Source organism: Triturus cristatus, chromosome 12 (assembly GCF_964204655.1).
Source record: "Triturus cristatus chromosome 12, aTriCri1.1, whole genome shotgun sequence".
In the NCBI taxonomy this organism is placed as follows: Eukaryota; Metazoa; Chordata; class Amphibia; order Caudata; family Salamandridae; genus Triturus; species Triturus cristatus.
The window spans coordinates 770,465,337-770,489,665 of record NC_140595.1 but is presented as its reverse complement, the minus strand read 5'-3'; the positions used below and the strand labels follow the sequence as shown (position 1 = coordinate 770,489,665).

Here is a 24,329-nt window from a genome sequence, read left to right as displayed (position 1 = left end):
TCATTAATTTGGCCAATATATATCCACTCTCTCTACGGGACCAGTATGTAAAAACTCAAGCAGCCAATTGTTTGTGTAGTAGTATAGCAGTGCCCCCTTTTTAGGTTGAGCATACAGCACTTGCGCTGTCGCTTAGTGACTTGTTGTGCATGCTTTAGGAGTTGAACTCCACCCATTGCTTGCCGATTGCTTTTTATTTGTCTCTGTTAATATCCTTTACAAATACTTGCTTGCCAATGGGCAATCTGCCGTTTTTGTCCCTCCTTCTCGTTTCCGTTTTTCTCCATGCAGCACCGACCAAGTACTACATCCTTATGCTTTAGTGTTTATGTCTTCATTTGGGGGCTACTTTTCTTCTTCTTGTGTTTCCCTGCCTCAGCGCCACACATGCTTTACGTCTGCTGCACTTTCCATTTGTTGTCCTTTTGGTGATGGCTTGTTAAAGGAGCCATCACTTTTCTGTCACAGATGCTGCATTAACTTTTTGTATAGAGCCTCACAGACGCCTCGTATACATTTTGCGTTGAGCCTTTTCTTTCCATTACAATGCGCATGATGTGCATGCCTCAGGCAAGCTGAACGACATAGTAGGCATCCTCATGGTGTGCACTCCCTACTGCTCCCCTATGTTGTCCGTGTTGTAACAGTGGAGTCGTGCCTCAGGCAAGCTGAACTCCACGGCATGGTAAGGCTTTGTTGATTGTTTTTAGTGCATGTTTCACAAGAAGTGAAATCACGTGCTGATTCTATTTGCCGCCCTCCATTGTCTCCAAGCTTTAAACCCTATGCTGGCTACCAGAAGGTCTCAATCCGCCTCCACCCCACCCCTTTTACACTTTCCAGCCCGTCAAACGGATTTTGTGAGCTGAACGCAATTTCTACAATGTTTCTCTCTCTCAAGTTTATTTCTTCTATGCCTTTTCCTCATAGGCATGTTATACAGACGCCACATTTACTTTTTGAACTGAACCTTTTTTCCTCACTATAATGCGCATGACGTTCATGCAAGCTGAACGACAGAGGAGGGAACATCACGGCGCGCACTCCCTGCCACTCCCTTTTGTTGTCCATGTGGTTACAGGGAGTCGTGCGTCAGGCAAGCTAGACGCCTCTTGAAGTATACCTGTTCTGGCATGTTTTGTTTTCTTTTCTACATTGTGTTTTTTTCTCAGACGACGTGCTTTCGTTTTGCTCAAGGCTGTGCCACCGCTCTTAGTTCCGGCCGGGTTTAGATCTGTTTGACAACACTCTTAGCATTTGTCCAGCTCCTTGCAGAGCTCCTGCCATCCCCAGTGTGTCTCACTTCTCCTCAGAGCAAGGGGGCAAAACTCCACGCCAAGGCAAGCCTTTGTTTATGGTTTTCAGTGCATGTTTCACAAGAAGTGAAATCACATGCAGGATCTGCAAGGGCTACCCAGATCCTACATCCAGATCTCCTGTAATCCTTGTTGTCTGTAACCTCTCACGAAAGGCTTAGAAACGGTCTTCAGGCAGTATCAGTGCTGCACGAATACATTAACTATATTCAGGTTTCCCCCACTTAACAAACGGATGCATTTATATGCACATCTCTAGGATTCTGTGACTTAGTTTAATTTTCTGATCAGCCTTTCTTCCTCACTTCCTCTTTTCACCCGTCAAGCCTCTCCCAGTCCCTCCTACGAGGTCCTCTCCCTGTCTCAGTTGGTACTGCCTGCTGTCTTTCCTGACTCTCTCACACCCTCCCCCACCTGTCAATCTGTCCATAGTCGCCACTCCCCCCAACCCCCAACCCCAAACACCAGGGATCAGCTTGCTGTAGGACTGTATGTCACTGAGCGATATCTCACTATAGCTCCTGCATGGCTTTGCTGTCTCCCTATCCTCTTCCTGCTCTCTCATCCCCAGCCCTCTCTCTCTCTTTCTTCTGCTGTCTCACCTAACCCTGCAGGGGCCAGGATGAGGATTGATGTGGCACTTTCACAGTTTTTCTGTCTCTCCTTATCTTTATTTCAGTCTCTCCCTTATTCTTGTCTCCCTCTATTACCCCACCCCCCTCCACTCCTAGGGATCATCTTGGGTGTCACTTCCACAGATGTCTTACTGCAGATCCAGACATGGGCAGTGTGTCTCCTACACTCTCTTCCTTCTGGCTCTGTCTCTCCCTGGTTTTCGGTTGCCTCTCTCTCTCTCTGCTCTCCGCCCCCCATTACATTACACAAGGTCAGAATGTGGGTATCTTTTGTATGTATTTATTTAATCTGATAGAGACGTCTAGCGGCAGATTCCTTAACTTAGAATATCCCCAGGCGTCAGACTGGCCCAGAAAATTTTGCGCAGCAGCACCTCTGCGCGCGGGGAGCGGTGGCGTATGGCTCCGCCCTGACGTCGTCCATGGACATGACGTCAGCGAAGCCATATATGCCCCGCCCCGGCACGGCATCAGTTTTCTTCTTTTCCTCGTCATGATGCGGACCCTGGAAACCAGCAGTTCCTGGCCTTGTTTTGAGCCTTCTCGGCTCCGTTGGTGTCGTACCGGAACAGTGTGCAATGCCCTCCGGGTTCAAAGCCTGTGAGGCCTGTGTGCGTCAGATGTCCAGCACTGACCCGCACCTTATTTGCATGTGGTGCCTTGGTGTGCACCACGATTCCAAACAATGCGGCGACTGTCAACAGATGAAGCCGAAGTGCCTACGGGAATGCCGTATGAAGTTGTCGGCCGCACGGCTGTCCGACCCAGCTTCTTCTCGTCGCTGATCTCCCTCTCCAGAGGGAGCTCGTTCCTGAGGCCACTCCCGCGACCGGCACCCTAAAACAGGTTAGCGGAGCCACAAGTGTCCACTGAGGTCCACCCCTTGTAGGCGTGCTGCTGGCGCCCATTCCTCTCATAAGGGGTCAGCTACGGACACCCGGAGGTCACCTCCTCCATACCCTACATTTCCAGGAGTTGGAGCGACGCGCGCCCAAATGGAGGTCTACTCCCGGGCTTTTCAGGTCTACTTTGAGTACTCCCCTCTCTCTGGTGTGCTTTCGGGCCCCACAGAGGCGGAGGGTACTCCAGCCGGGCCGGGCCCTCATTGTTGGATCCTTCCCCGACCAGGGTTGTATGCACCGACTCTGACTCCGGAGCCGAGGCGACGACGTTGGCCCATGGCATAGACCGTCCTGGTCGCTCTAGCACACTCCGCCAGTCAGCGCATAGCCCTGGGTGGCTTCCTGCGCGGATGGCGGGGGCGGCGCCGGCGACACCGGGCTCAATGCCAGGCTCACACCACCAGTCAACGCATAGCCCTGTGCGGCTTCCTGCGCGGACGGCGGAAGCGGCGTCGGCGATGCCAGACTCAGAGCCGGGCACCACGTCAGACCCAATGACGGGCTCGACGTCCAAACCCACACCAAGCTATAAGCCTGATCCCACGTCTGGGGCAACGCATCATCCGACGTCGGTCGACATCGAGGTAGCGTCCATCGTGGAGGCCGTCGATGTCCAGTCAACTCCGACACGGCGCCCGCTGACGCCACTGTCGACGCATCCCTCGCCGCCAGTGTCCATCCGTTAATCGACACCGGTGTCCATGCCTGGGGTTGACCTCCCTCCGGATTCCTCGTTTCTGTCCCCTCAGCGGGGTCGGGTGACTCCGGTATCCGCTACCGCCTTTTCGGAGGCTGCAGCTGCTTCCCCTGGTCGGGGGACACTGGTGCAGGTCCCAAGTGTGGCATGGCCTTCGGGTCATTCCCCAGCCCCGCTCTTTATGGCAACTGGGAGAAAAAGCCTCCAACCGTCTCCTTCAGACGGCCTCTTGTCCCCTCCTAGGGTGACTACTGAGCTAGGGGCCACCTATGCCTGGACTATCAACTGGGCAGCTGTTATCCTCGGCTTTCAGCCTCCTGTGGTACCCCTCATCCCCGATCCCTTAATGGATCTGCTCCATCTCGAGCCCATTACTGTGGAGCCCTTGCTACCCTTTGGGGGTGCTTTGTTAGAAACCCTGCGTGGCGCGTGGGCACGGCCTTCTTCCGGAGCCCCGGTTGATGGGGCCATTGCTGGTAGGCACCGTCCCGCCCTGGGGGGATCCACTTTGCCTGTCCCTCCTCCCTACTGCTCAGGGCCTGGTAATTCAGGCGGCCTTTGGGTTGCAGAACTCCTCCACTTTGCCCTTGTTTCCTCCCACCCGGAAATCCAGGTGGCTGGATGCATGTGGAAGACAGCTTTTTGCTTCTTCTAGCGCGGCCATCCGCGCTTTAAACACTACATGCGTGTTTGCACGTGCGTCCTCTGCACTCTAGGACTCCGTGGCTAACCTTCTCCCTTCCCTTCCGGAGGATTGCCCCCTGAGTTACTCCGTCTTGTCCTTCATGGCAAGGAAATGGCTCATTTTACAATACGCTCCTCCCTGGATACCACAGGCTCTGTGGGCCGTGCTCTTGCACGGTCGGTGGCTTTGCGACATCATGCCTGGATGCGTGACAGTCGCTTCCCTGATAATATTCGGGAGAGCCTCCAAGACATGGAATAGACCTTTTTGGGTCCCACGCTGACTCGGCGATCTCCAGGCTTCTGTCAGGGCTAACGTAATTCTGCCGTGCCACTGACTGCTTGACTTTTCTTCTTCGTTGCGGTCTTCCTTTACGGACCAGTTTTTATCAGAGGCAGGTTGGTGCCGCTGTATTGTCTGTATAGCCGTATTGCTGGGTTGTTTTTGTTTCAAGTCCTCTGGCTGTCTGTTTTGCCAAGAGGACCCCCCCCCCCACCTTCTTGCCAGGGGTTGACCCTTGCCCTACGTGGGGTATTGGCTGGTGCCAGGTGTCTGCCTTCGCCTTCGTACATTCCTGTGGAGTTTTCATTATGGGTATCCCTCTGGGGCTCATATACCTCCTTTTACAGCGTTCCGCAGGGTTGCATCGCTCTGTTGTCTGTAGTGCTTGGACTCCAGGTCTAGGTCTATGCTGTGTGGTATCTACCTCGCATAGCCTGGCATCTTGCTTTTGTCCTATGGTCCGTCTTTTGATGCCAGCCCCTTCTGGGTTGTTCTCCCAAGTAGGGAGTTGTTATGGCCTTTTGGCATATTCCCCAACAGTTTTCTCCACATCCCCGCTGCTTTCGCCAGGGATTTCTACGTTCCACTAGCATTCTTAAATGTGGCGGACTCGTGGGGACGGTTCTCCTTGAACCCCACTCTTCCTGGCGTCTAGGATCCGTGAGTATTCCCTTGTTAGGCTCGTCTTTTCTTCTAAATTGTCCTGCTAGGGGACTGTTCTCTCTCTTCCGGACTGCCTGCTGACGTTGCTTATAGCCTGGCCTAGTTCCTCTTTCTGTGTAACTGCGAGTACTTCTGAGCGTACCCTAGTGCCTGGGTTTGGCTGGGTTTCAGCGTCTTCTCGAGGCTGTTTCTGTGCTATGTCCTTCCTCATAGCTTGTGCGGCCCGTTGCCTTCTTGCTATTGGGCGCATCTCAGCTGTTCCTGCTGTCTTGCTTCCTGGTGTTCCTCCTGGCTGCGTATGAGCATGTCTCGGGCTGTGTAGGGGCATCCTTTCACTGCTCTCCACATGTCTGACTGGCAAGGGTCTCCGCTGTACTCTTCCTCTGTGGTACATGTGAGGGTGCTACGCGTTCTCTCCATCGTACCACTTAACCAGTCCTTTGGGTTGGCTTGTCGACTGCCGCTCCCTGCATTTTTTTTTGCGCCATAAGATTCAGTTGTAGTTCCTGCGAGGTGCTTAACTATCTTTTCACGCCAGTTTCCTTGCTGGGTGTGTTTTTCTTCCATGTCGGCCCGTGCTGGGCGTCGGTCAGTATCCTGCTGCCTTCGTATCATTACGGGAGCAGGCTTAACAGTGTTTTACGCTGTTCGAGTTATTTAGCTGGAGCTAGCTCTGGCTTCCTGCTGACACCTTGGATACTGTGGATCCTTCATGCCTCTTGGTCTTCTTTCGAAGTTCGGCATTTTTTCAATCAAGCACAAGTATTCTGGCTTGGTGTTTTCCTTCTCTCATCCCCTCTACATGTGGTGGTTTTCGTTTTATTCTGGATGGGCTGTGGTGCCCCTGCCTCCCCTTGATTCCCTGCTCTCTTCAGGGTTTAGGGGTCTGGTGGTTGGCTGCGCTATCACTTCTGTCCCCACTGTGTTTCGCCTTTTGGTTGACAACACTCTGTTGGTCATGTTATTGACGTCTGGGTTCTCTCTGGACCTTCGTGGGTTCAGTCGCAGTCCCACCTCCTCTAGGGGTATTGCTTTGGTATCTATTCTAAGTTAAGGAATCTGCGGCTAGATGTCTCTATCAGATGAACAAGTTACTTATCATCGGTAACGATATATCTGCTAGAGACATAGTCTAGCCGCAGATTCCTTAACGCTCATCCGTCCTCCCCGTTCTGCGACGACCTTTTCAGGTTGGGCTTCTTGTCTTCGCCTCCCTTTAGGTGGCTTTATTTCTCTGCGGGGTGACGTCTTCTCTTCAATCTGAATCACAAAGCTACATTCTGTTTCGGAGCTCTGCTCTGCCCATTCTTGTGATTGGACGGTATGCTCATGTACCATGTGTCCCTTACAACCCCTACCCTGGGTTGTCCGATGTGAGTCTCATTCTGTCCTTCTATCTTCTTCAACCGCTTGAGGTCTCTTGCCTCCCCTGCAATCTAGCGGTTACAGTCTCTGACAATGTTGCATTCGGCAGGTCCATTTTTTGGATCTGACGTCTCCTTTTGGGTGACGCTTTATGGTACTTTGTCTTTGCTCCTGGTTTCTGGACTGGTTTTCCTTCACTGTCATATATTGTGGTTGCAGCCTTTCTGCTGGCTGCTGTGATGGTTCACCACAGAGCTGTGGCTCTATGGTGAGTCTTGTGCCTCTGGTGCCACAGGCTCACACAGGCTAAGGGTTCAATCCTGCCTATGCTCTGCATCTTCTTCTGCCTCCGGGGGAGGTTTTGGACTTAACGATTGAAGGGGTCCCCCCCAGAGTGGTGCTCTGTTATTTTCCCTCCCTCAGTTTACAATATACTGTGCCTGGCACTGTCTTTCTATGGTGATGTTTTTTCACCATACCTTGTTTTTCCTTTTCTTTTTCTGCACACTGTGCCCATATTTTCACAGTTTTTGGTGGTGGCTTCACGCCCTGACGCGGAAAAGTCTTCTGACGAAAACTGATGTTGGTGCGCCGAGGAGGGGCATATATGGCTCCGCTGATGTCACGTCCATGGACGACGTCAGGGCGGAGACATACGGTGCCGCACCCCGGCACGCAGAGGTGCTGCTGCGCAAAATGTTCCGGACTAGTCTGACACCTGCCGAAGTTAAGGAATCTGTGGCTAGACTATGTCTCTACCAGATACATCGTTACCGAAGGTAAGTAACTTGTTCTTTACTTACACTAGAAAGTGCATTGCTAAACACTTATAAAGTCCTAAAGGCCACTACACTCTAAAGTAAAACACATAGGTAAAAATACATTTTCATTTACAATGCTAATAGCTCTAACTCGCGAACGTGAAAACTATTGCTTTGCAAATGCTTGTTTATTTTGTGTTCCGAATGTGTAAATCAAGTTCCCCACCCAGTCTCTCTTATCGTTTGAGGATTCAGTGTCTGAGAGGTGAATTTCCTGCTACTGGGGCAAGTCAGGATTATGAGTGTCTAGGAACTAGAGTATTTCATTGAGTTTGACAAAGCTTTTTAGGCCTTGGATGTTCTTGGAGAGCACTGAAAGACCACTGTTTGTCATTGTCAAGGAGAGATTGCATGATTGAGGGATGATGAGTGTACTATGAGAAGATCGTAATGCTGTAATCTTCTATTGTCTATGGCGAATTAAGGTTGAGTAATCCTGTTGTGGTTCGTGAGCTATAGGTTATCTAGTAACTGCTGGCATGTATGTGTGGGCTATGGTGGTTTTTTTGGGTCACCTCAATTGGGTTTCAGGGGATCTAGATGTATCCTTGTCGTTGTAGGAATGTGCATGGTGTTTACACTGCTTGGTGGATGGCCGGCCGGAGGAATTGCAGTGTCCTCCATCTAGCCAGAGATTCTGGAACACTGTTGGGGTGCGGCCTTCTCTGTGATGATGAGCTGTAATATTCATTATCGGGTCGCTAATCGAGTCTGAGAATTGTTCCAGTGCCGTCGGATCAGAGCACTTTCAGGTAATGTGATAAACATGATACCAGGGTCTAAGAGGCCATTCCATTTACCCTCTTATTTCAGAATCAACCTCAACGTTAGAATTTTCCTCTTGATTAGGTTAATTTCAGATGCGTAGTCAGTTGCTGCTTTGATCCTTTGACCAGTTTGGTGATATGGGCTGTGTTGCCGGAAAAATTGACGAATGCATGCGTGTTCATGGCGCAGGAGGCATGCCATTATTGGCCTGCGGTTTAGTTAAGATGGTTCTTGTTACATTTTCAACCTGTGACACAGGCTGAAATTCAAATGGTGGAGTGCTCGTGGTTTGCAAAAAAGTCGGTAGCCAGGCAGTCAGGAATTGTTTTATATCATTCCCTGCTTCTTTCTTTAGTACCCTGAAGATGTGGATGTTTTCCAGGTGACCTCTAGCTCTGACATTCTGTGTTGGATGTTACATATATCCAAACCTCAATCCAGGGCCCTGTCTCATCTTGTATCCAGTTCTGTGACTCTCCCGCCAGTAGGCCTAATTGTGTCTGGAAGGAAGTTAAATCCAAATGTAGGCTTTTAAATTTCATAGCTGTGTCTTCTGTTGATTGCTGCATTGAAGTAATGGACACATTTTTGATCTACTCTGCAATGATTCTTTCTAGGGTGGCTACTTCCATGGTGGGAGTTGAGTTCTGCATTCTCTGTGTCTGTTAGCCTGTCACTACTTCAGAAAAGAGAAGTTGGTGCAGGGCTTTCGTATCCGGCTTGGGCATAATCCTCAGGTGTGTAAGGAAATTGGCCGGCGAAATAATGAGAATGGGGTCGTTGCTGGACCCTTACCTGCAGTTCAGGATGTCTTGTGTTGAGGAGTTGGGCTTATTAATAAGTTGCACCTACTGGATTTCCATCAAGAAGCCCACTGTGAATGGGACTTCCCCTTGTGATTATGTGCTTGCGATGCTGCAGAGTCGCCCCTCGAGCCAACACCACTGTACCAAAATGATGGCATAGCGCGGCATTCAGAACTGCCAATCCCAATTAAATATGACTGCTGGGACCCGGAAATAATGCCGGTGGTGTCTGGTAAGTGGTCTCAGCAGCCGTCATGTGCGGTGGAACAGAGCCCCTTTCAATTGAGTTCATAGTGAAGGCTCTGATGGGAGTCACTTACCACAGGGCATCTCTTTGAGAGCCTTATGTGCTGTGGTGTCAGTTATGGAGCATTAGAACTGAGCTGGTGGCTTTCTGTGAGGAGGCTGACTGCTGGCAGCACTAGTACGCGACCACAGTCCTGGAGCCTGATACCAATCTTGTTGTGTGGGGAGATGCTGTATCCGGAAAAGAATACCAGAAGACTTCTCATCCCCATTTGATTCTGATGTGATTAGCGCAGCGCTGAATGGTGCCCTGTTGACAGAAAGTTAGGAGGCTTAGAGTGAGTTGAATCATATCAGTTTATATTCCTTGTATCTTGTGTTTTCAAATTGGGTTCAGCAGGATGGAGCTACAGAGCCACCATGTTGTCCAAGACGTATATCCGCCTCTTCTCTTGCACTACACCAAAGAAATGCTTTCTTATACCAATTTGAATCCACATCTCTGCTGCATCAATGTCAGTAGCTATTCCTGGGAATTATCTACATATATACTCTGTAGCTCCAGTTTGGTGAGTTGTCAAAAACGGCATAACTCCCCTTTACAACGGCTGTTCCATAGAACTGCCGATTGGATTCTTTTTTTGAGGCATCATCATGCAGCTCTAAAATGACCACAATCTAGATGGTATAGGTGGGACAGATGCACATCTAATCTAGATTCAAATCTGCATGTGCGAAGAAAGACAACCGGAACAAAATCTAAACACTCATTGTTTGAAATCACTTATGTTGTTTCCTCACAACCCTGCTCCCTTTTTTATCAATTTCCCCTACTCATCTTTACTCCTCATTCTCTCTTTCTCTCCCTTCACTCTCTCCTCCCTTCTATCTCTGCCTCATCCTCTTTTGTTAACCATAAGCTGTCAGCTCCCTTTCTTTTTTGTCTTCTCCTTTCCTTTCTCTTCTAGTTAGCAGAAGGATGTGATAAAGCTAGACCAGTGTCTCTCTTAAAAATCTGATCTGTGCATATAATGCTGGGTGAACAGGAACTTCCCACACATTTTCCACCCCAATCTTCACTATTTTCTCTTACTTACTCTCTATACATCATTCGTTCCTTACGTATCCTTCAGTAGCTTATTGTTCCTTTGATTCATCATTCCTTAACACCATCCCTTCCAGCTGTTGTCTTACATTTAAAGTGAACTTGCTTTACTGTCTGTGCATGCACTTTACTAGACTAAAGATGGGGGTGGACTATAAAATGTTAGAAAACATACTGAATAATTACATTTTATGCAAAATGTGAATTTGTTTTTCTGTTAATATTTGGAAACTTTGGACTGTCCTTGTATCTTTGAAACACGCCATGGAACCTGCTGGGCGATGGGCCAGCATTTCATTAACACTGTTAAAGTTGTTCTTGAGTTCACAAGTGGTGAGATAGACAAAAGTTCCTCTGATTGGCAAGCAGTGCATGACATAACTGCACCATCCTTGATCATCACATCACATGTGTGGGCACTAAGCATATCAGTTGACGACATGTCCTTCCTACTATTAAGTAATTTTCTGAATGTGTTGGTGGAAATTTGTGGGGGAATATTTTGTGGTGCTGAAGATATTAATTCCTTCAAAACAAACTCACAGATGTGGAGCTCAGTGGGGCATCCAAAAAAAGCATCCTAGCACAACTCAGCATGCTGCCTGTAAAATTAACATACTAAAAAAGTGGCCATCTGTGGCACAGTATAGGCCTAGAAAGATTTGTAGTTCACTTGACGGACCTGTAATTCCAGCATAACTTCCCTCAAATGTGATAATTATTCTTGTCAGAGCACTTATGCAACAAGCTCCTTACATCGAGACAACCTCGCGAAAACATCAAATAAGCTTGACCTTCAGCGACTCTACACAAAAAACTACAATTTGCATTATTCTGTTCAGACATGCATAATAAATCCATAAGTAGAGATGCTTCTGGCCATTTCATTCCATTTCCTTTCATGACCTTAAATCTTTTTTTGTTAAATCTTTGTACTTTTGGAATACTTTCAAAAACCTTTTCCAGGATAGTTCCTCTGTTTCTCAAGCATTGTGTCTTTCATGTATTCACATACTTGAATCGTGTTCTATTGTCAATCTAGGAATGCCTGGTACCTTTAAATAACAGTAATCAGTGTAAAAATGGCAATAGGCCTCAACAACTGTCTTAGTTTAGTAGCACATCCACCTCATTTGAAACAACCTGAACTTTGGGCAATGAGGTGGAAGTGCTAAACTCTCCTGCTCCCCTGAAAGCCATCATAGATGAGATTACTGCTGCACACGTGTGAGTGAGTTCCTGAGAACAGCTTTTTCCTAACCTTTTACTGACCTGATCCTCCTAAGACCATCTGGTCTAACCTGGAGGTCAGCCAGCCCCATCTTCAGCTTGAGTAAATTCAAAGATACCTGAATTTAGGTGGTTTGATCATACTTGCTCCAAAGCTCACCAAAACCTGCTTTTAGCTTTGAAACAATCCCAAGAGATAGCAAGGAAGTGGCATTATGTAGGAAGATTGATAAGACTGCAGTGGCTAATCGAAAAACAATTTTAGTCAAGAAGCGTGGGATGAGCTCCTTCAAGGTAATGTTCTTAAAAATAGTGCACGATTTTAAAAGATAGTAAATAACTCTTATTTTACGGAGGCTGTAAATGGTCTATTGGAGTGTCATATTCCTCCTGAAGGTTGGGTGGAGCATTTTCAGGCGGGTTTATGGCAACGATTCTGTAAAAGCTCTAGATCCTACTGTGAAAGTCATGATAGGCAAATCAAATTTGACTTTCAAGACAAGCTTAATGTGGCTATTGCCTGCATGTCCAAAAATAAAGTGCCAGGCCCAGTTGAGGTACTTGTTGATTTTGATCAAACTGATCTGCTGAAATGAGCAAAAAGTTTGACATAAGTTTTAAATGCAGCAGTAACAGCTGGTCCAGGTCCGTCATCGTCCCAATTTTTAAAAAAGGGTAAAGAAATGACCTGTGCTGCTACAGACTTCTACTACTGATTGATTCAGTAGTTAAGATCATGTACCATTTTTTCCAGGTTGTCATTATGGCTGGACTAAAAAAGACTTTGAGGGAAGGTACGTGCTCACTGATTCCAACCCCTATTTGTACAATGTCCAACTGTGGCGACACTATATAGACAACATCCTTATGTTCTGGAAGGGCAATGCAAATGAGATTCCTGCCTTCCTCACTTGGATCAATAGTCTCAACCCCTACCTAAACTTTACAGCCAACAGTTCTGAACAAGAACTACCCTTCCTTGGCCTCCTGATCATTAGAAAAGAAGACAGACTAGATACCATTACTTATAAATAACCATCTGACAGCCACTGTCCACTACTCTACCAAAGTTTCCAACCAAAGGCTCTCAGAGAGAACTTGCCTTACGGACAGTTTTTACGTATACGAAGAAACTGCAACAACGTGGAGGATTACAAAAGACAAGCCTCAGAACTGAGTACACGCCTAGCTGAGAGACAATACCCACCCAGCACAATAAAAAGTGCCCAGAAAAGAGCCCGAAATACACACAGATTGGCTCTACTTGAAACCCACGCCAAACCTAAGCCTGACTTCATCACATGTATCACAACCTACACATCTGAATCAAACATGTTAAAAAGGGTCATCAATAAACACTGTAAAATTCTCCAAATAGGAGAACTATCTTTCAGCAGACCTAGGTTTGCTTTTAAACGTACCTCAAACATCAAAGACATCAACACCAGACCGAAAAGGAGTGCACCATCAGCTCCTAACACATTATGGAATCTACCACCAGTCACGGGCCACTACCCATGTTGACAATGTATGTCCCCTAACCAAAGCAACCAAGACCATCCCACTAACTAATAATTGGACATGGAAGCAAAACAAACATACCAGCTGTAACACACTCAACTGTGTCTATTAATTCACTTGCCCCTGTCACCTTCAGTATATAGGTATGACAACCCGGCCAGTCAAAACAAGAATCACAGAGCATAGAAGCAACAACGGGTGCAGGAAGACCAATACAAAGATGTGTGCATGCTATGTCGAACAAAATCACACCCCAAATGACCTACACTGGACCATCCTTGAAGCCTTCCCTAACATCACAACAGAAGCTTTGTTTAGAAAGGAGCAATGCTGGGTGTTCAAATTGGGATCTGACAACCAGGTGCTCAACGACGACATCCCTTGGGCTGAGCTGAACCATTAGGGATGATAACATCAACCATCTAAACTATCCAGTATCCCTGTTATTGTACCTCTGTACATAGATAACCCTACCTATCATCGCACGTACCCCTCATTTGTAAAGAAAAAAAGAAAGCTCCTCAAACACTTGAGATAGTTACCAGCCCCTCCTGCCTCACCTTTACAGAGGAAGGTCGCCGTGCGGCACCTTGAGTTCTGAGCCACAGGTCCACAATCCCTGGCCACCCATCATAGGACCTCAACCATTCTTGTGCGTTATGTAAATAATATGATAAACCACATGCCTGTTGTGTTCATAACTAAAGCATTTATTTTATACATAACGTTAACTTCCTCATTGGTTCCACCTGCCTTATCTCCATAGAGGAAGGTCGTCGTGTGTCAACTTATGTTCCATGACATAGGTCTACTGGCCCAGTCCTCCTAACACAGGGGTTCAATCAGATTGCAGGTTATGTACAACAAAGATAATATACAGGAGCCGGCTGTCTTCCCAATTAATCTATATACAATGTTGACTTCTGAATTGGTTTCAATACCTTCACAATTAATCTATGTACAATGTTGACTTCTGAATTGGTTTCAATATTAAACAGTTCAGAGCACCTAAAGCGCTTTTTATATACTGAGATTGCTTAGATTGCCCACGTAGCGCTCACCAGGTTTGGCTCAATCAAGCTACATTGACATATTCACCACTGAGATGGCCGCCTCGGTTAACTTTCCAGCTCATGCACGCCACTGACATCCACTTGCTAACAAATACCCAGAATCCAGAAGCAGCTGGCACAGGGCCCGGGGCAAGGGTACGATCAACGATAGTTGTCTGCCACCCTGTGTGTGTATTTAACCGACATCTGGGAATTCCGGTAAGCAGCATACTTTGCCCGCTTTTTACCTTTGCCAATTCTTTCCACATCCTAAGAGCAACGACATGCTCTGCCTCCCCCGTCAGCCGTGGGCTTCACAACTAGGGGTGAGTTTGTTTACGATGCTTTTAACATGCTGGCATCGTTCATTATCCGATTTCTGAGTTTCTACCGAATTCCACCTTCCTTGAGCTTCATCACCACTACCAAACAGGATGTGCATATAGATATTGTCAGCCATAGTACATAGCAAAATTTGGCACATATACGCAGCTACCGGCATATATTTTTGACACTGGCGTACAGCACATCTAGCTTAACTTTCACATACCAGCAAGTTGAAAGTAAGCTACCGCCCGCACTCAGTATGTATATGTATTGGCTTGTGTGAATGTTTTAAACACTCGGCTGCAGTCACGCCACTATCGGTATGTAAAATTGCTGTTTGGTTAACTATTTAAACTAGCACATGCTGGTCTCTCCTTGCGTGTGCATTACCGAGATACTTTCCTGACCGCTCGGGCAGATGGGCACAGGTTATGCCAGTTGCCATGATTGAGGTACTCACATTATGCCTACAGTTATACCTAATCTTTGCCATGATTACAGTTATACTTGCACAAAGTGTGATGCACAAATGAATGTCCTCCCCACCACTACTACGGACCACTGACACTGGATGTGGCAATTATTGAGCACCATTATGCATTTCCTTTAAGGCTCTTCTTCACTCCACATACACTTGGGCACGATGTTCTCAAATAAGTGAACTGAAAACCACAATATCACACATGCATGAGCATATCTCATTACAGTTATACTTAAGCTGTTTTTATTACTGTCAGACGAGCGTCATGACATATGCTCTTGTTTTTAACGTCTTATTGGTTGTTCTTTTCTCCCCCTTCCTCTTCTTCCCACCAGGTCTACAATTCCCCAGTATAAGTCTACTAGGGTACACCATACCATGTCTGATCACCAGTTAAAAATTAAAGAACCAGACCTACGGTAGTGCACCACTCACTCTTTAGTTTTCTTTTGGTCCTGATGAAGTGCCACTTGACACGTTTAAGGCAAATGGGGCACGAAACATGTTGACCCACAACACTATGACAGCCCTATAGGAACATCACATCCGCTTAGGGCAGCCACAACTTTTAATTAGGCTTGAGCTACCTAAACAATAAAACCAGACCAGAGTAGGACTTCTCCAGACCTATTTTATCTCACACACCGTTGCACTACCCAGCCCTCACACCCGCATACACCCAACGGCTTCTTCAAAAGATCTCTGCCAAAGAGCCCCGCTGGCCCGACGATGAGCATGGCCCAATGATGAAGCATGACATCCTTCGGGGTGTGTGAGGGCATCACGAAGAAAGACCTCCCTTTCCCCGCACCTCCAGTTAGGAACTGCACACCCTCTTGATACACAGTCCCATTTGGGAGCTAGTGTGCAGGATCTGTTTAAACATAGCTCCCGGTCCCTCCTCTTTTTGATATATGGACTAAAAAAGAGCCTTGTCTGACTTACAGTATGGCTTTAAAGTGGGTAGAAAAACCTTGGACCAAGGTCAAACTTGCAGCTTATTATAGGCAAGTAAACAACAGCTAAAAGAGGCCAATAACATCTGGCATTTATGGACCTTTCATCAGCTTTCAACAAGGTAAATAGAAGCAAAACTATGGTCTATTGTTTTAAACATGGGTCTAGATAAAGATATAGTGTGTTATCTCCATGTTTGCATAACGATTTGTTTGCAGTCATTCGATATAACCAAGATAGGAACAGCACCACCCTATTCAATGTTTATCGTGGATTCAGGCAGGACTGTATATCGGCCCCGCTCTTATATGCCCTTTATATAAATGACTTGTGGAAGAGTCTTTGTGCTGCCTTTAAAGATACTCCACAAGCAGGTTCTCACTGTATTCCCTATCTCTGTATGCCAATAACGCGGTGTTACTAGCAAGGACAGCGTTCGGCTTCCAATACCTGCTCAACTCATTTGTTAGTTCTTTGAATAAACTGAATCTGTGCACAAATTATAGAAGGACCAACAACCATGGTGATAGGGACAGAAAGTAAGGGGGGAGGAATTATACCCTCGAGGGGGACGAGATTTCCAAGGTAAAAGCCTTTTCCTACCATGGGGTTGTGTTTGCTGAAAAGGGCTCATGGACCTCCTTATTAAAAGCTAAAAGGAAAACCATGGCTAGGGCATTGGCCTTGGTGTTTGATTTTGCAAGTCGGTTGGGGGACAAGCCTATTAAGGCACTGATTAAAATCTATCAATCAAAGTGTATCACCCTGATCTCATATGGTACTGATATCTGGGGTAATAAAAAGGCCCCCGAAATACAGGCAATTGAGTTTCTGAGACATTTACTTGCTGTGCCCCAATCTGAGGCCTCTTCTGTAGTGCATAAGGATTTAGGTGTGGGATATATTTCAGATTTGTTGACAATAAGATACGACCATTAATTAGATGGATTTCAATATGGGTAAACCAAATATTGGAGCTAACCAAGGCAATCCTGAAGGATTGTGTGCACCTTGATAAGGCCAGTCATATCCCATCGTTAACTTACCTTAGATCAGCTTTCAGGGATTTGGGACGACCAGATTTATATGATAGGATAGTAAGAGGCGATCTTTTGTAGACAGGAATGGCTGAGATCTACCCTTTCTGTCCAGAAGTTGAAACAAAAATACTAGATATGTGAATTAAGTCAGCTTGTTTGGAAAGCAGGTTTATGATGCCTTGCAGAATATTAAAACAGATACAGCAAAATCACTGGCCGTCCTCCAGTAGCGTTGTCTTGGATCAACAACATTTTGTGGCTCACAAAGATCCCTAAGCATTAGGAGAGACTTCAATCAGTACAGAAGTCGAGCCCAGTCATATTATCCCCCAAGACAGCACAGATTACACCATGGCTATGCACTCAACAGAAAGCAAAGGCACGGCTATCGCAGGTGTTCTGGGCAAAAGAGGATGGTTTCGCAAACATGCTGCCTGGCAACAAATAACAAACTTGACTCCTCACAGCTGCCGCTCCCCCGCGAGCTACCCCATCTCAACAGATGGGGGAAGGATTCATCTGGCCACCCAGGAAGGTACATCATCTTCAATTGAGGGAGCTGCAACAGGAAATTCTCCTCCTTCCTCTCAAAGGAGCAATCAAGACTGTCCTGAAATATCAGAGAATTCAGGGATTTTATTCCAGATGCTTTCTGATAAAGAAAAAGACTGGGAATGGAGGCTTATTTTAGACCCCAGGGAACTAAAAAGTTCCTTAAAAATCAGACCTTTTGCATGGTAGGGCTCCAGAAAGTCCTCTAATGCTTCAGAGAAACGATTCTGATGTACCGGGATATTAAGGATGCATATTTCCACATCCTCGTACTCTAGAAGCACAGGAAATACCTCTGCTTTTCAGTGGTAGGACAGCATACCAATGTAAGGAATTTCAATTCAGCTCATATCCACACCAAGAATCTTTATTGAATTCCTATTGCCGGTTGTTGTCTTCCTTAGACAGCAGAGTCCTTGAGTATACCCATACTTGGACGACTGGCTCTTCAAGGTCCCATTCAGAGAAGAGGCAACGGCTTGTACTGTTCTCTGTATCTCTCTGTTTCACCGACTAGGACAAACACTGAATGTCGACATGTCCTCTTTGGATCCATATTCGGGGTACTGTATTTTCCAGGTTGACTTATATTGAAGCAGAGGTTATTTTAGGGAGGAGACAGCTAAAATAAAGCTGTTTTGGGCTTCAAAAATCATAATCCTCCCACCTGAATTGAGTCTGTTGGCATGCATATATTACTTACTATTGGGTAACAAGCATGTGAATATATGAAAGATCTGAAGCTGAAGAAAATATCATTTACTTACCATTAACTCCAGGTCTCCAACATTGGTATATTTTTTAAATTCACATGTGATCCTCCCACCTCCATGGTCAGAGGCTCATTTATTATATGCTCTAGTCACTCTCTCTTCTATAAAAGTTGAGCTATGGTGGCCTCAGGGGAAAGTAGGAGAGCTTAACCCTTGGTCTTGATTGGCCAAAGTTGAGATAATTTCAAATGGATGTGCTACCAAAAAAATACCTGTGTTAAAGCCTATGGCCCTTTTAGCAATGTTTACTGCTGTTGAAGTGACCGTAGCAATTCCCCGCCTGACAACAGGGAGTGATTTAAGCATGTTATTTTATGAAAGACACTAGTGCTGGAGAATTGAAGGTAGAGGTACGTAACTAATTTCTTTACCTGGGCAGTGTCCACTACTGTCTCTGACTCAGTGCTTCAACCAATTCAAATGTGTCTGCTTTCTTGGCCTTTCTTAAAGATGTGCCCATAAGTGGCTTCAAGCTTTTATGTTATGGAGTGTTCTCTCTCTCTCTCTCATTGCAGGGCGCCGACAGTCCCGCCGACAGTTGCGGAATGAAAAAGATAAACCTCTACCACCCCTTTTGGCTCGTGTTGGTGGCAACATAGAGGTAAGAAAATTGTTGCAAAGTGTTGGCAGTGTTTTGATTGCCCCTGTGCAGTGTAATATATCATGGTATCATGCTTCTCCTTCATTGGATCTTTCCTAGAGTGACAGGCTACTTCTGTACATAGAAGTAAACATCATGAACAGACCTACAGGCAAAGAACTGTTTTCAGGTTATATAAGTGTATATTCACCTTCACTGAGCCACGTTCAGTTGCTTGAATGTGCTCATCACTCCACTCACCTTTGAGGCCACCATAGCACAGATTTCTAATGTAGGTCGCATGCGAGAGAGTCCCTTTAGAGCTTAGTGTACTTTACAAACCTTTTCTTTTTCCTCCTGAAGCCTATCCACAGGGAGAGTGTCTTAGGGTTTTGGGGTCTATGGAAACTGCCTATGATATCATGCCAGAGACATTTAAGGAAAAGGCCTCGCTTAAGGTTCTGGGTTTCCTGTGGCCTTGCACTAACCTGAAGAGTGCCCATATCATTGTCACTCTCACCACTAACTAAATGATTACAAAGTATACCACGCCTGTTTTGACTAGAATCCTCAAACATAAGGAGAGATGTTTGCAGTATGCTCCCTCCAAGGATGCCACCCTCTTCAGAGGAAGAATGAGGAGTCATTCATAAGTCAATCATTTTCCTACTCATCAGTGAAGACATTGTTGATGATGCAGTTATCTATGTTGCTGCTGCCTTCACTGTCGACGGCAATCTAGTTATTGCCAACAACTTTGATGTTTGCCTCATCTATGGGACACTTGCCCAAACACCTTCTAAGAAGGATTACTCAAACAGGTGACTTCTACTATCATCTTTAATTCTGCAAGAGTGACTCTACATTTTCTAGTTTTCACATCACCAAGAAAGGCATCTGCTGAGCTCCCAACACAGCTACCACCTATACCTACAAGAGCAAAACCAATACTGGCAAAGGTATGCAACTACTGCTATCCATAATATGAGAAGCAATCTTAATATCAATACCTTCAGATGTCCTAGATTCTGGTTGATGTTTTTACAGCTTTATAGAGATGTTGCAAGACTTCTATCATCACTTTTCTGTGCCACAACAATTATGAGTGATATCACACAAAGTATGTTCTCCAGTGCTACTCAAGATATCCAGTCTTTTCTTGAATAGCAATGCTGTACAGTGAAGGCCAAAGGTGAACACCTTTGGGAAAAGGGTCAGCTCTATGGCAGTCAAATCCAGGAAAGCTGAGCAAGACACTTACCACCATAGGGAGATGCAAAAGGTAGACGTATCACACTATTTTTACCTAGCTCTTTCCTGAAGACAAGAAGGAAAAAGGGTAAAGCTAGTTTGCGGTAATGAGAGTGTACTTTATCTGTGTTGATGGAGACAGCCCTGGCCTTGGTCTCTAAAGACTTCAGGCCATTTCTCTGCACACAGCATGTTCCAAGGGTGCAAAGACGAAGTAGATAGCCATCATGAATGAGGTATTATCACTATCAACAGTAACATAAATACTTCCTTTGACCTTACACTCCTAAGGGATACTCAAAACTACAACAGTTGTCCTACTCCAAACCACCTGCAGTATGGAACGTAGGGTTCCCGGTTAAAATTAGGGTGTCCACAAAGAGGCATGCACATTTTGTAGATGGTCACTGCCACCCTCACAGTCATTACATGCCAGCATCCTGTGAGTGGGAAGATCTTATATTACCTACAAAAATGGCAAGAAATAACGATTTACAGGTCCAGTAATTGGTAAAATGTACACATGCCCTGGATCTTATTGATAAACACAATTAGATACCACCAGAGAGGGAGAAAATTAAGGAGCTCAAAGAACACAATGAAGAAGTGCTCACTATTTCTGCTGGATACTAATAACCACAGAATCCTCCTCTTTTGAACTCCCTCAGTTGCCAGGCTGGATCCAAAATCTTTATGAGCAATTACTCCCATGCATAAATAAGTGGTTCCATTGGATGTTGTTTGTTTCATCTCCGAAGTGAGGGTGTAGACGCTACTGTGCACTGAAGTCAGTCCCTTCTGTTCCATCCCCTTTGATGCAGATCTAGAGCTCCATTCTCAAATTTGGCCATTCTCACATTTTGCCAGTTTGTCACTGACTTCCAAAACATTTTTGTTTTGATGATACTGTTCTAGGGGTTCCTTTCCCTGAAGACTCCAAACTTCAAGCCGTGCCAAACTTGCAGGAAGCAGATGTCGGTCATGAATTTGTATGATGTCTGCCTTTGATGTCTCAGATTCAAGGAAGATTCAAAGTTGCGTGTGGTGCTGGTGTCAGATCTGTCAGTTCCACATCCGAACCCAATGCTAATCTTGAATCCAGAGTCTGGTTCTGCTAGATCCCAATGAATGTCCTGTTATTAGATCACTAAGATACAGCCGGTCATGTTGGCGGACTCTCCGTCAGTGTCTCTTCCTCGACGCTAACGTCTTTGACGCCTTTAGCGTTTGTTTGGCTCAGACATGAACCCCATACATGACCATCAAAGTGTTTCACATGAGGAGGAGGCTGACAGTTTATTTTTCCTTTACTGTAGTGAGTATGAACTGTGTTTAGACTCCCAAAGCGCTAGTTGTCTTGATACTCCACCCAAGACAGAATTAGACTTTCTTTTGGGGGCCCACACCAATGAATGCATCTTCTTTGCTGTAGTAGCGCGTAGGGCATCAGAGTTGTTGGAACTGCAGTTGACAACCATGGAAATTATGGCTAATGTGCTTACAGAATTTTTACAACCTTGCCCTTCAACTTCAGAGCCTTTGCTAACTTTAAATTAAGGCCTGATGAAACTCTTGCTCAACACCACCAATGTGTCTCCCTTCGCTATGTGCTGTAGGCCTTCTCCAGGCGAAAACGTTTTTTTGACTCAACACTGGAAAGTCTTGTAATGCAGGTTACGGCTAGTAAGGTAAACCTGAATGCCTTTCCTACTGCCTGCTGCCCTGCTTTATAGAGAATTGAAGTGCAATTGAACAGATTTACTCAAGCCCCCTGGGATATGGCAAGCAAGATCTTGCCCACCCTTCCTGAGGACTTTTGAATTACCTTCACAGAAATAGCCTACGATAGACAGCACATGGGAAAACGAAATTTGTAGGCTGGGCTTGGCCCCATAAAATGTGTAGGCTGTGCTATGGACATTTTGTGATTCTTTATCATGCCTTGATGTGCTTCACATGTTTCTGTGGGGACATGAAGGCATCCCTCGTGAATATGCCTTTTAATGGTTCCAGGATATTTGGAAACAAAGTGAATTCAGCTGTGAAGCATTTAAAATATAGTCATAATGTGGCCCGTTCCTTGGGCTTGTCTTCTCCTGCATGCTTGTTCTTTCAATAATACCAGAATTTCAGCGATTGCTCACTGGCCTTAGCTTACTGCAACCATCTCAACCCATGCTGCAGCCCATCAAGCTATTTTGAGTTTTCAGGCAGTGCGGTGTTGGCAAAACACAGGACACCAAGAGCATAGCCTGTCCTCATCCTCCTTTTCCCTTAGCACAGCCAAGCAGATCTGATTTCCCCTTCAGCAGTCACCTGAGACGAGTGGGCAACAGAATGTGCTTTTCTGATGGATACTTCTAACTGCTGATTCCTCAATTTTAGAATATTCCCAAGCACCAGGCTTGACCCAAAACATTTTTCATCATCGCCAGTAAGTGCCAGTAGGTGGCTCATTCATCTCTTCATTGACCTCGCTCCGCCCTGAAAGTGACGACTGGAGCCACATAGAGGTGCCACCCAAGCGTGCTGATATTGTTTCTGCGCCTTCGTTTGCGGATCCAGAGCCAACTTCTTACTTTGTTTCATCAGTTGCTGAATTTTCTTGTCACAAAAATGTTTCTCCATTGTGGAAGGGAACAGGTCTTCTCCTAAAATTATAGGGTTTAAGCCTTGTATGGAGTATTGCAAACAAATGTCTGTGACAGATCACCATCCGGTGTGTCCTGGTGTTTGGGTTCGGACTATGACTCCAAGTCATACGAGGAAGTCTTCTTTATGCACCCAAAGGCGATCTGGAAGCGTGTCTAAGTCTGTCCAGTTAAGTCAAAATCCAAAAAGAGACATAAGAAGTCCAAGCAGGACCCGTCGCAGCTTCGCCATTCTCCTGAGAACAAGTGAGGAATGTCAAGGTGCTCCTCGGTCTTGCTCCTAATCACCAACTAAGGTTCCAGTTCTTCAGCTCATCCCAATGCACCCCAAGTTTATGCAATATCAGCAACATCAAAACAGATTGAGGCATTTAAAGAGGCCATCCTTCAAATCTTTGGCACCCTGCCAACACCCTCTGGCAAGCTTTTGGGCTCAGGGATCCATGGAGTCCTCCAGTTCAGTTACTGCCAGCAGGTCTCCTCTCTGCACAGTGTGTGCCTCCTGAACCTGCTTCGGATTTAAGCTCAGACTTTGGAGTTAACTCCACACCAGACACCATGACCCATTTGTGTTTCTGCTATGTCTACCATCGACAATGCCAGAGGAGGACAGAGTTTGACCTCAGCCAAATTCATGCTCCTGAACAGTTTCAACATGCCTGGCCCCAGTACAATTTGACTCTGATAAGATAAGACAGTGTCTCTTCTTAGGAGCCACCTTCCAGTATGACCAACACCTTTTCAGATCACACTCTCACCAGCGTTAACCAGCCTATGATGGCAATAGGGTTTAACATCCCCCACAATATGATAATAATATTTATTTGGATATTCAAGAGGTCAATGGATAGGAAGCTTCTCTCTAACATGGGGCTGGGTTCTACGTTTGGCCTGTACACAGAATAGTCTGCCTCATTTACCATAGTCATTAGACCCATTGTTGAGGTGAAAACAAAATTCGTCACTGGGACCTTACAAACTCATCCAAAAATGTGCTACCATTCAGGGAAGCCGTGATTAACATCTTCATGGGTTCTTGGGCTAAACCCTGCTCCTGCCCACCTGTGAACAGGCAAGTGACACACCATCACAGACCCGCTCTGGGTGACCCTGTCTTCCTGACACAGCACCTTACTACAGCAAGCATGGTAGTTCAGACATCTGCTAGCAGAAATAATGCCAATTCTTACCCCACGCTCCCCCTCTACCCAGAGTCAAGAAGAATTATGGCATTTGGAAAGAGGATTTTTCTCATTGGCTAGTTTCAATCTCAGGACAGTCGATGCCAGTTGTTTTCTGGATAGGATCTCCCTTGCATTATGAGATATTGTGATAGAGGTCTTGCCAGGTGTTCTATAGAAATTGTTGCTGACTGTTCAGGATGGCCAGGAAGTGACCAATTATGTTACTCTGTAGGCCTGAGCAGGACAGATTGTTTAGGCAGGGTGGTCAGAACTAGCGTGGTGCTCCAACCCCACACATGGATGAAATCCACAGGCTTTTTGGGCGACGGCCAAGCATCGCTTATAGATATGCCTATTGAAAGGTCGTGCAGGTTGACTCTGGCCTTGCATGATTTAAAGAGAGTAGGGCCACTGTGCTTTCCTTTGATCTATTCTTACC

At 46.0% G+C, this 24,329-nt stretch overlaps 1 protein-coding gene across 7 annotated transcripts in view; it reads left to right on the top strand.

Annotated features, from left to right (window-relative positions):
• Positions 1 to 24,329, top strand: part of CHD3 (chromodomain helicase DNA binding protein 3) — a 1,560,957-nt gene that overhangs the window by 1,124,272 nt on the left and 412,356 nt on the right. For all 7 annotated transcript variants that reach the window (XM_085639027.1, XM_085639025.1, XM_085639026.1 and 4 more), the window contains one exon: positions 18,740 to 18,825. In XM_085639027.1, coding sequence (XP_085495153.1) covers positions 18,740 to 18,825 — 86 coding nt within the window. The remainder of the gene's footprint in view (positions 1 to 18,739; positions 18,826 to 24,329) is intronic.